The sequence below is a fragment of the Trachymyrmex septentrionalis genome, unplaced genomic scaffold (genome assembly GCF_001594115.1).
Source record: "Trachymyrmex septentrionalis isolate Tsep2-gDNA-1 unplaced genomic scaffold, Tsep1.0 scaffold62, whole genome shotgun sequence".
Classification (NCBI taxonomy): Eukaryota; Metazoa; Arthropoda; class Insecta; order Hymenoptera; family Formicidae; genus Trachymyrmex; species Trachymyrmex septentrionalis.
In genome coordinates this window covers 2,472,475-2,485,594 of record NW_017305800.1, presented here as the reverse complement: position 1 = coordinate 2,485,594, position 13,120 = coordinate 2,472,475, and the positions used below count along the sequence as shown (strand labels likewise).

Sequence of the window (13,120 nt, the reverse complement as noted above, 5' to 3'; positions counted from 1 at the left end):
ATATATATATATATATATATATATATCTATATTTACCTCTGAATAATGTTTCCGAAGTAAGTAATGGAATGATATAAATTTTAAAAGTTTTCATCAAAAAAGAACATGAGCGAAGCGTGAATTAAAGTAAAGTCTTATCTGATGGTTTCGATACTTGTGGTTAATGGCCCCTTATCCATTATCGTGATGGCAATATCTCTATTTTCCGATCGGGCTCACAATTTCTATCTGCAGCGATAAAATGCGTTTCGTTAGGGACTCGCGTTTAATCCCGCGAGGAAGTTGGATCTATCATCTCCGGCTGAATCTCGCGTTCTCGCGGGTGTCGTAAACGTCAAGAAGGATTATTGCAGCTGTGCCGGGCGATAAGATATTGCGAACGCGTGAAAATCCTGGCCGTCGAAATGCCGCCTACACTGTGTTGGTTGATTGCCGACTCGTTTCATCTTTCCGCGGAAGACGCGTGTCAGCGAGGATCATCGGAAAAATCATACCTCCGTTCACTATTTATCATCAGTCAGCGTTAATTGACCATTGCAATCGCGATATCGCGGCATAGTATTTCGCATCGTATTCTATCATCAATGCTACCAAATAAGTGCATCCACACACAAATTCTTAATAAATTATACAAGTTCATTTCTTCTCTTTTATCTTTATAATATGTTATTATTTATATCCGCTTACTTTTTACGTAATACATTGTGCTTTATTATTGTAGCTTTATTATTGTAAATTACATTTAACATTGATTTCATGTTGATGTCATTTGCGCTGTCGAGGTACAACATCTACTTCTCTTCAAGAGAAACTTTTTATAGAAGTTTTGTAACACTTGTTTTTTTTTTCTTTTTTTTTTTTTCTTAATTACTCTGCGGTCTGTCGAGACTTTTTTGTGCCATTAAACTGATAATCAATCTTTACTTGACGACAAAGATTAATGTGGTGATAGTTAACGTAATTGTACATTGGCGCAATTAATACAATTAATATAATTAGCTTTTCGTGTGTTGCATGTTAAGTATGGCAAGTATTAAATTTTAATTACGGACGCTTCGGCGAAGTCAGCAGCTCTTCTAATTACGGAAGATCTCGCTTCCCTCGTTAGTTCAAAATAATATCGGGTCGTCTGTATTTCGGGAGCGAAGTTTGCGCAGGAACTGGCGGAGTTTAGGCTATTTATCCGCCGTGAAGCGTTATCCGCAGTTTCGTCTGTGTGCACATTTCGTCGCGATTAGCGCATGTTCGTTAGTGCTTGGGCGTGAACTTGCACGGAGGCCGTCGGCAATCAGTCGGCCGAGAGATATTCCTTTCCGAGAGATCCTCCAGGATCTTCAGGCAAAGAGAATCGATGTCCTCGTCGACGAAAGTAGAACGCGGAATAGATTGTCGTTTATTGATTTTGCGTTCTGGCCATTAGATAGATTCGTAATTTTACTACAAATAAATATTTAATTAAATAGTAAAATGGGCAAGTTATCCGGTATACATTAAAGACCGCGGCTCGATCGATTGGCGCGTAATGGAATAATGAAATAATTGGCGAATGTCGTAAATCACATTTGAAATTCCCTTTAGACGAATGTCAAGCGAGTTAGAATTTTACGTCGCGTGAATACTTTTTTTTAAATTGAATATATAAAAGATCATATATCTCTTTATATTTTATGTAATTTATACTATGTTTCAATATACACACAGACGTAATACGAGCGTGTAGAAGTCTTTGACAAAATAATTGCAGAAGAATGATTTATTGTGCCTCGAATTTTTATGTTATTTCTTTGAAACATTTTTTCTCTTTTAATATTGCGTGGTACAACTAATTTATGACACACGTTTTCAATACACGCCTTAATAAGAAATGGTTTTGCTGATTAAAAATCTTTCGCGATTTGCACGAATACGTTTACGCGTAATACGTCGCTGTCATGTCACTATCGTGATAGAGGCACGGCCTCTTAGTTTCTATAGGGAATATACACAATATCAATGAAGTGTCACCTGTGCATTTCTGTTGTCCAATTAAACACGCCAAAATGTGGCACTATCGAACACAATCGGAAATATTTATTAGACGAGCGTTCGAACGTTGCTGTTATTTAATTTATGCATCCCCGTCGATAATGCCCATAGCGATCGATCGATTTGCGAGGGAATATATCATGTGTCACTTCGAAAATTGTTTGTAATCCTCGTGAATCGATCGATGACCACCATCGTTGATAATCTCTTTGATTTGCGTCCGATGAAGAATTTTTCGCTGGAATTATTTTTCAAACCGACGAAATTTGCCCGGAAATACTGTCGTTGGACAACGAAATCTCCGATTTCCACGTGTTACGTGAACAAGGACGGAAAATCAAAATAAAATATCATGCTTTAACACGCTTGTCAGAATTATTCGCGTTATCAGATTAGTTGGATTTCGTTAACAAATAAAATGTTACGCGAACTTATAATCCGATATAGTATATTTCATTAAATGGAATATTTTACGCGAATACTTATTCATGTTTATAAGCCAGGAGCCGATCGAGAGGAGCTTTCTAGGATGATGAAAACTGAAATCTCTGCAAGGCCTGCCCTACGTTTCTCTCCGTTTCCACCCTTCGAGAGGATTCGCTAGGTAGTTGCGCCGCGTCGACCGTAAACTTGCGAACAATCACGATAATGGATGCCTTCTAGGAAAAGTTATAGTTGCGGTGGCGTAATAATCGACAGACCATCTGATAGGCAGAGATAGATCCTTGAGAGAAGGAAAGAGGGTGAGAATGAGAGACAAGTGGAGGGAGGGGGAAGATAAATCTTTTGGGCGGACTCGGAGGAGAGACAGATCTGAGAAGAAGAAGCGGAAACGTGTGCCATGGAAGTTGTTTTCGACGGGGATACAAAATCGAATTGATTTTTTGCTCTCCTTGTTATTTGTTGCAATTTTTTTTTTCTTTTTGCAATATTTTGGTCGCAACAGCAGCTACCGGTGTTACGTGTTTCATTTAAAGCCGAGGAACGTTTGTTTTTGTACGTGTCTATGTACGTTTGTCGATTCAAGCCGAAGCTCTTGATAGCACGTCACACATGTCGCGCGTAATTTTAACGTTCAGTCACGTGGAGATCGAAGGCTTCGTCGCCGGAAGTGAATCTCATAATCTGTGGAGTTGATTTTAGATACGGCTCCTTTCTCTCGACGTGAATCCGAAATGAAGTTGTATCTAAAATTAATTCTATGAATTACGAACTCGTGTCTTTACAGCCCTCCAATCTTTGGCTGTGTAAATAATAGTCGTATGAGCGCGGCGGTTTGATGTTCACTGTCTCTTAATTAAATTTAATTTATGTAGGATTATATTCCTTTCAACTTGCCACATTTGCCTAAAATTATAACTTCAGGCAGGAATATCAAACGAGTGCGTTTACCTCAGTAGTAAATTTAAGCATGCGTCTTATTACATAACTTGTAATAAATTTAAGCCGTGTCTTATTATATAACGATTATTCAGATTATCGCCATTAATAATCGACAGCTTACAAATCACTACGGATTAATCCACCTTCCTCCGGTTACCATCTTTATCGTTAATTTTTCACGTGCACGCTAATCTTCAATTTTCCAGGCGTCCGGAGTCTGGTGTAATGATCTAGAAAAACGACCTCCACGGTCTCAGGTACACGTAATGGGCATGGGATGTTAGTTACGTATTCCCATTACAGAGATGCCCGCGTGCATGCCGCGGCCATAATGCGCACAGTGGATTTCTCATTATCGATGCTCGTGATTTATGCTCTGTTATCGTAAGGGACATTGTACACGTAGAGTAAGACCTAATTCGGATTACGCTAAGAGATTACCGTGTAGGTAAAGCATCGGTTTCTGTTGGTACTTTTCTATTGGTCGTTGAACGCCTTGTGCATCCTTAGCGTTCACATCGGCACGATCGGTCGAGCATGTCGAGATTGGAAATTTCCAATCTCAAGTGGGCTAAGTCATACATTTATTACAATTAACGCATTTGAAAGTACAGAAAAAATAATATCATCCGCCTATACTGTTATAGCAAAAGAAATAAATTTTTTGGTCTTCACTTCGTTTCTTGAAAATCTAGCGTGTTTGTGAATGAATGTTATTATAAAAATTTATGTTAGAAACAAATATTATTACAGATTTTAGATAAAATATTAATTGCAAGTCTTTTGTTTGATTAAAAAAAAAAAAAAGAAAATGTTATATGTAAATTGGTCTTTACAGAAATTTGTAGTCACTACAGTGCGTGTTGCGGTCAATATCGTACTCGAAATTGGAATTGGATTGGATTATATTGGAATCGTTTTGAACTGACAAAGTTACTTTCGTTGAACATCAATATTTCTAAATGAGGTTTCCGTACTTGAAATAATGGACATTCCTGCCATTTGTGTTCGACACAATGTATTTTCCAGCAAGCGAACTGCAACCGTATAACGTTGGAAAAAAAAAACATTATCGCTCGAAAATATCGCTGCGTGATCAAAGTTATTTCACGAGATCAAAGCAACCCCATTTTCCGCGGTACGTGCACAAGTTCCACTGTGGCTCGCTGAACGTTTTTGTTCCCGTCTTTAGCGAAGTTGCGAATTTTTCTCGCCATTATCCGATAAATTCCTCGGTGTGTCGAAACTGTTTGATGTTTATCTACGATGGCGGCCGCGTTTACAGGATGTATGTGTTGTATATTCACGCGCGATCCTATTACGAGATCTCGCGACGAGAATCATCCTGTTGTAAAGCATTATTAAACGCTTCTCGGATCTATGTGCGCATATACCGTCGTTTCTATTACAATTATGCAAAATCGTTGCTTTCATCTATTTAGAGTGGAATTTTCTTGCAAGACGATGTCCTTATTTAATGTTTAATGAATTTGAAGTTTTTACCTTTGAAATATTTTATAAACATTTACTCGTTATTATACATTAATCTCTCATCACTATTTAATAAATATAAGATCGATGAATTGGCAAGACATCTTATACAAATGAATAGATAGATTTTGTTCCTTTAATGGAACAAAACGTTTCTCTTATTTATCAAAATTCTTCGCTGAAGCAGTTCTTATTTTTATTATTTCAGTTTATCTTATATCTCTATCTTTTTTTCTTTCCGATTTTTATCGCTTATAAATCATTGTTGTAGTCGCTTTCACTCAGGAATCGCTCATTCAAGCGTACTTATCGACCAAGATTTTCTGAAGTACGCTTGTAGCGCACTTTCACGTCGCGCTTCGTCTATTTTTCATTATTTCCCGACGCGCTTCGTTTACCTTCGACAAGAAAAGCGCCTCCGCGTCTCTCCTTCATCCTGAACATCTGTGATGGAGAGTCACGGTGCTCAATTTCGGTCAGAGCTTTTCTAGTTTAACCGAGAATCAGATCGTCATATTTATCTTTAATTTAAAAAATGTTTCGACTTCTAGAATTTCGTTTTAATTTATTTTCATTGACAGAGACTCTAACTCTTTATATTTATATTATGTATTTTGCGGACCCAGAAAAAAAAAAGTCTACTTTGATTACTAAAATATACATTTTTTCCTGAATATTTTCTAAGTAATTGTTAAACAGGTTTGTCTATTTATAATATCGTAGAACTGGTAGCAATAATGAAGTGTGATAAATTCACAAACGGCTTTGCTTTTTAACCTGTATATTTTTTTGGTACCATAAATTTATTATACGCTGTATACCTATGTCTGATTATTATCAGCCAGCCGATCAAATAAAAATGAGGCAACAATTATAACGACTGCTTGTTTCTAGCGTGATAACAATGTCGCGTTGCGGTTTAATGGTTCGACACATTTCACAATAATGCCAATCTATGGCGGTGTTAATCGCGGATGGTCACTTTATCGAGCGACCGATCGCGCGACGGGACATCAAAATCAGTTTGTAACAATCGCTAATAGCACATCCTCGATCGGGACGCGCGATAGCTCGCCATCGCATCGCAATCCTCTTATCTCTGATCAAGAAACACAATTTATCGTACACTAGGAAACGCCGTGACCCTAATCTAAAAATAAACCATGCCGAGAGGGAGCTCCATTTCATTTATACAAGTGCACTTATCATTGAGGCAACACGAAAAAAAAGCAATATATATTTTTCCGACATTATTATTTCTTATAGCACGTCTGTTTGATATATCAGGAATAAAATTGAGAAAAGAACTTATGATTACATTATTCATATTCGCAATAGCTGAATAGAAAACGTTTATTGAACATAATATTTAATAAAACGAAAATATATGGCATATATTCTCTATATTAGGTAGAGTTTTAATATATTTCCAGATCGATGATATTTCAGCGAAGAAACAAGATTTAATCTACTTCGGAGCTGACGGAAAAATGCTTGCATTCGAGTTAAAGGTGGAATTTTCGGAATTTCGCACGTAATATACTTCATTTGCGTTCGCTTGAATGAGAAGTGTAATAATAAAGCGCTTAGTAGCGAACTTTTTTCAGACGTGTGTAATAAACGTGCTATTTGTGTGAGAGGGAGGAAAAGAGGTGCTTTCAGACTTTTCTTTGACTCTCGTACGTAATAATAGAGAGCGATCGTTCGAAATACACTCTTTCCTGATTTATCTAATAATAGAGAGCCAGGTTCCGAACTTCTTTCTCCGCAAGTGCAGTAATAACAGGCAAAGCGAAAGCCTAAAACTTCCTCTCGATACGTGCTACGGTAGAGAGGCGCATTTAATATGTGTAATAATGGGGAAACGTAATGCCAAACTTTCCTGACGCGTCTGGACGATGGAAGAGTCTTTTCGAGAAAGAATCGAGCCACCCTGCATCGCCACCAGACGTTTCGGATAAGAGAAAGTGGGTGGAAAGAGATCCAACTCGAGTAGCGTGCTGCGAGGGATTGATGACTTGTGACCCACTTTTCGAGCGGTGACCCAGATGTGAGGATGCCTTGGTGTAAGACATTGGAGTTCTCCTACCTACCTCTCTTTCTAGCTTCGTGCTTCTCTTCCGCACTCTCTCCGCTCTCGACTGCCTCGCGGCTGACAGTAGTCGGTTAGTTCGCTCTCTGACACCGAGAATGTATAACCGATTTCGTTCCACGGGGTTGAGAACGACCCAAGTTACGAGATTTTCGAGGAAACCGATAGCCGATTGTTTCGAAAGTGACATATGTCAAATTCCGAACGCGCCTAATTTACTTCACTTTTATTTCAAATATATTCGAATATATTTGACTTGAATCTCGTTCAGAGGAAACAATTTTATTTGCGCATTTTTTAACTTGGATAAGTCACTACTTTAGATAATTATTTATATTAAAAAAAAAAAGTGACATATATATAACGATACGTTGTTAAGTTATTTATACGCTGTTGCACGACAAAACAGTGAGTTGCGTAATTTTCCTGAGAACTGAAGTTACGTCATGCTATTAGTCCGACCTGTTTGACGTGAACTATTTAAAACTGGCGTAAAATGAAAAACGTCCTTCGATAGCTGATGTTTTGCATGCGAAGAGTTATTACCGCGGATATTTTAAGCGGAGTGCATTTTAAACGAGCGACTTATCGCTCGATGAATCATCGACATGATCGTTAGTCCATTTTTCTCTTATGATTCATCGTACAAGTGAAGGTGATATCGGCGGAACGCATGATGTACATTATTGTATCATATAAAAATAGCCTTGATATTGAAGAATTTATATAATTGCCCGCAGGTCTATGGAATGTTACACTCGGACTAATCGCTTCTCTTTTGATATTTCTACGAGATTACATCATTTTCCTTGCCTCTTTCTAAATTTACATTTTTTATCCCAATAGCTCGCGATAAAAAAGCTGGCAATTTTTTTAATTTAAAAAGAAAATTCATCAACATTTTTTTTTTACTTTATACATCCCATGGGAATTTGATTAGACTTTATCCGCTCGAAAATAAGATCAGAAAGCCATAAAATTCTTCTTTCCCTCTTTGTAATCTACCGTTTTAAATTCACTCATATTTCACGCTGCAGCAAGCACAAGAGAAGAGGGGAAGAGAAAGAGAAAGAGAGAGAGAGAGGGGGGGGCGGGGGGGAGACGGAGAAAGCAGGTTTTATCTAGGATTTGTTTATGAAATTTATGCTAAGTCAGGGTATATGAAACCCGGATAAGCATCGGGCAGACAGGTAGGCAGGTAAATTCGTCTTTGTCAGTCAGCATTGCGACGGGTAGACGACGATGCTCTCCGATTTGTCTCGTTCCCGCTCACCCTCCCTCGCTTTCCTAGCTTTCTCCTAAGATCCTCTCGCCGAATTGTGACAGCGTCGTCGTTTGCCGGAAGGATACGACACCGTTGTATATACCCGCTGTGCGCGGCGTCATATCGAAAGGAGGTAAGGGAGTGGGGGAAAGTGGTGGGGTGGAAGTGCCATCGGCGGCAAGGGTGGGAGTCCGATGCTCGTGGTGGTGGTGGTGGCGGTGGTGGTGGCATCGAGAACGGGTAGGGAGACCTCCACGTCGCAGAGGACCGAGAACGGTGTAACGTTGCTCCGGCCAGCACCACCAGCTTCAGTGTCGTTTCGGCCGCGGTCTCGTTCGGTCGTTCTCGGTGAAGGATCATAAGTTTATGCTCCTTCAACACACACATCACCGCGACCGTCTCTCTCTCTCTCTCTCTCTCTCTCTCTCTCTCTCTGTCTCTTTTCCTCTCTTCCCGGCCTACTTTCGATCTACGGAATACGTTGCGGTCTCGTGCCGAAACTTGATTGCTCCAGCCGTCGTCGTCGAAGCTTATTATGAATATGGGCTAGTCTGTGACTATCCTTATCCGCCTAAGGATCAGGATCAATCAGCAGGAGTAATGTGTAACGACAAGTAGGAAGAGAATTCGAACGGAGCTTGATAGTGATTCGATAGTGCTCGAGTGCAGGGTGTCTCGTATTTATTCCGTATCATTGAAGATTATCGCGACCGTGCGCCTGATAGCATCGGTGGCGCGGTCCGCGGATATTGTAAGATGAGCCCGGCCTCCCAGGGCGCCCTGGAAGTGGAGCGTTACATCGGCAGTTGTCTAATCTCGTCCAACGTGCGCGCCGGACTGCATGGCAAGCCCGTGACCGTTTGCCGGAAGCAGGAACAACCAGCGACGGTACGCGGCGGCAAGGCGCGCGGCTGCTACAATGGAGGGCAGAGTTACCCCGGGTTGGCCGATCAGCAGCAGCAGCAGCAGCAGCAGCAGCAGCAATGTCAGGTGCAATACGGCGGTCCGGGCGGCTGGACGGGTGCGCCGCTGATATCAATGACATCGAGTCCGCGCAGGTGTAATCAACGCTCGTCACCGTCGCTCGGTCAACAGCAGCAGCAGCAGCAGCAGCAGCAGCAGCAACAGCAGCAACAACAGCAGCAGACGTGCACTGATCAGCAGCAAGTGCCACCGGGCGGTCATCTACATAAAAGTCCCCTGTCAAGGTTGGCGATTCATACGCAGGGCGCACCCCTGATTCTGGCCGGACGATTTTACAATCGTGGCAAAGTGCACAGCAATAACGGCGGTAATTGTAATGGTATCGGTAATACGCCAGCCTGCGGCAACATCGCCGGCAATTACGTTCACAATAACGCGAACCCGTCCATGACGAGCAACGTGAACGGCGCGACGAGGTGTCCGGCGTCCTCGCGAATCACACCTCAACGATCGATGATGGAGGCTACCAGCAAGAAATCACCGACGACGACGGTCGTGTCTTCGAATTCCAAGACAGCGGCGACGAACGCCGACTGTTCTTCCGCAGCGGCGAAAGAAAACACCGGCTCCTCGAATATCGCGAACATCGATTCGCTGAGTATCGCGAGCGACGAGAGCTCCGGCTCGAACAATTCGGAGAACAGTTTGCCTCGCATCATCAAGCCTCGCAAGCGCAGAAAGAAGGATCGCAAACCGCCGAACAACGTCGTCGCGAGCGGCGTCGACGCGGCTAAACCTCAGGAGGAGTCGCAGGCTGCGCAGCAGCAGCGGCAGCAGCCTGCTGCCGGTTGCGGTGTCGTACCTGGGGAACAATCCAGCATAATCGGTACGGTAAAATCGTACGCGCCGACCTGTTACGAGCCGAGAATCTACGAAGCGGTCACGCCGCATCTCAGGAACTACCACAGGAGGCCACCGGCCAGCCATCGTGAGAATATCTACGGCGGCTGTAGAGCGCCGTCGATGCAGACGGAGATGGCGGACATCAGGCAGCAACGGTACGCGCACCACCGGCATCACGTGCAAGCGAAAGTGCTGGACGACAACCGTAACGTGATCGCGGCGCCGATTCGTGCCACGGCGCCGCCCAAGGGCTACCGGCATCATCATCACGCCAACGATTGCGTTGGCGGCAACCTGCCGTCGCGGCGTTACGTTCACGAATACGCCGCGGGAGAGTCCTGCGAGCAGACGGTTGCCGGCAGAGGGGACGGCTTGGGTCCGTGTCAATGTCGATACTGCGATCCGGCCGGTCTGATTTGGGACGTCGACCGGAACGGATACTCGCCGTTCCTGACGACGACGACGTTGCCACCGCCACCGCCGTCGTCCTCCACCGGCGTCGAGTACCGTCGCGGTAGTCACTTCGGCCAGATACCGCTGTTTTTGGCCACGTCGCCGCCGTGTGCGGCGAATCTTCAGGAACGCGCGCTCGACAGATTGTTCGACGAGCACTCTCGACTGCACGACGACAATAGGGGGGACAACACGGGGCCGCCCGGTGGCGTAGTGTTGAGGCGTAGCTGGAGCGATCCGACGAGTTACTTCAGTTACGGCGAGGAGATCACCGCGCCGACGAGGGACGTCGGTGTCATCGGCGATCGAGGGGGAGGTCAGTCCGAAAGTGGGAAGCACAAACGAGCTCTTTGGCGCGGCGACAGTATCGGCAGCGCGCCAGCGAGCTCGGCAGCGAACGCGAACGCGGTGGGCCCGAATGCCGGTGGCGGCGGTGCCGGTGGTGGTGGTGGGTCCGTCGCGTCTCCGAAGGGTCTGGAGGTATCTACGGAAATCATCACGTCGCCGAACGGTCATCGGGATCTGGAGATCAAGTTCTACTCGTCGCCATCGCCGCCCGCGGAACGTCTCGCCGAGGAAGACAAGTCGTCGTCGAGTTTCACCGGGGAGGCCGACGACGACGACAACGGAGATGACGACTTCAGCGATATATGGAGTTACCACGAGTCGAAGCTGCAGCAGGATTTCCGTACGTTGCTGCAGGCGGAGGAGTGATCCTGCGGGTTCGTCGTTATCTAATCGAAGATATTCCCGAGCGCGCAACCAGCGCCTTACGGTCGCGCGGACTCGCCACCGGTGCGCCCCGGTGAGCGCGAAGTGAGAGAGCAAAACGGCGAACGCCAACGGCGGTTGGAATCTCACCGGTGGAGAAAAGGAAGAGGGAGAGTGCGAGTGGGTGTGGGTCGGCGACGAGGGTATTTGGCCCCATTCCGAAACGAAGTGAGACACGGGAGAGAGTAATACGGACGATGGTTAACCTGCTGGTGGTCTCGTCGGCCGTCATGCGCAAACGAGATTCGATTGACGTTCGCCCCGGCGTCTTACGGCGGTCGCACTTACGTGCTGATCCGGGATCTCCTCGGCAACAAGACGCCTCCTCGGCGAGTCAAAGGCGACAACGAGGAGGGGCTTCTCACACCGCGCACGAACGGTGTTCGTCGTATACGTGACCGTGCACGCAATGCCGCCCGCACGCGACTCACCGCGTCGGTCGCCGATGTCGCATCGACACCATCCATCCGTCTGACGTTCCACGTCCAGCGAAGTGAAATGGCTTCAGCAACCGAGAAACGGTGTCGATCAGCCTTGTCGCGAGCGTGTTAGTCTTACGGGATCGCAAGAGCGTGCACTTTTGCGTGTGTGTGTGTGTGTGTGTGCGTGCGTGTGCGTGTGTACACCGGAGCGTGCTGAGACGTGCTAATGTACACGTGACCGTGCTGTCGGGTCTCTTTTAGCACATGAATTTTCCTTGTAGTAGGTTGTGACACGATGATCGGTTGTTTCGGAATAATCGGTACTTTCTTCGGTATTTTTACAAATGTTTTTCTTCTCTCTGGCACGCGCGAGAGTGCTACTCGCTAGGAGAGCTCCGGAAGGTGACGGAACGTTAATTGAACTGAAATGCTGTTGAGAAAAATCACCAGAGAATAATAACACGCTTCGTATATTTTTCAAACACGGTCCGTAGTTTTCAAAATCAATTCGTAGATACGTGCAATCGATCCATTCGATGTTTCTATTTGCACCGACGAATTGCAGGGCACTAGTCGATTAATTCTTCTGTTGATTTAAAAAAAATCTATCGATAGAAAATATTTAGATGATTCTTATTGTTTTAATAAAGTCAATTACGGCACGTTAACATATTTCTCTCTTATTTTTGCTTCTTCAACGATATTCGTGGTACGACCTACGGCGAGAGATTATATGTAAAAGAGAAGCCTGTGAGCCAAGAAACAACAGTGAAAGTATGGGAATAAGGCGGAACAAAATAAGGGACAAGGAATGAAATGTATAACGTTTCTGATATTTTATGTATTACCAATCGGAATATCGGAATGCCTTTACTGTGCCCTTCTGTAGACGTGGGACCACTCATCTTTCTTATGCTTCGACCATATCTGTTTTCCGATCGATTGCCCCTACACAATGATTATCTTATCACGAATTCATTCTATCTCGTTCCGCGATCCCACGCCCAATTCTTATACTCCATTGTGTGTCTTGGCTTCGATGTAGAAGACCCCGAGATCGATGCGTGGAATACTAAACTACCGTTTCACGCGTAATTAGACAGCGGCTATTTTTCCTCGATGCCCATCGATTTGCAAAATGACGATCCATGCGTACTTTGACGTTCTCCTCTCTACATTCTTTCGCCGTTTTGCCGCTTACTGATGAGCGACAGTTTAAAAATGCTAAAATCGTCAATCGAATTTCTTCTTCAACGCGAACCAAACTGATTTCGAGCCGTGAGACACTTGGACATTCTTGGTTACGCATCGCGCCATTCATGAAACGCGGACGTCGGAAACGGCGAGACGACGTCGCAAACGGCGAGACGACGTCGCGTGCAGTCGTTACAT

General features: G+C 44.4%; 2 protein-coding genes across 2 annotated transcripts in view; both read left to right on the top strand.

The window, feature by feature from the left end:
- Positions 1 to 13,120, top strand: part of LOC108752849 (CCR4-NOT transcription complex subunit 6-like) — a 530,007-nt gene that overhangs the window by 61,196 nt on the left and 455,691 nt on the right. The window lies entirely within an intron of this gene.
- LOC108752848 lies at positions 8,529 to 12,171 on the top strand. Its single transcript, XM_018493994.1, has one exon. The coding sequence runs from the start codon at positions 9,012 to 9,014 to the stop codon at positions 11,247 to 11,249; it is 2,238 nt and encodes a 745-aa protein (XP_018349496.1). The 5' UTR covers positions 8,529 to 9,011; the 3' UTR covers positions 11,250 to 12,171.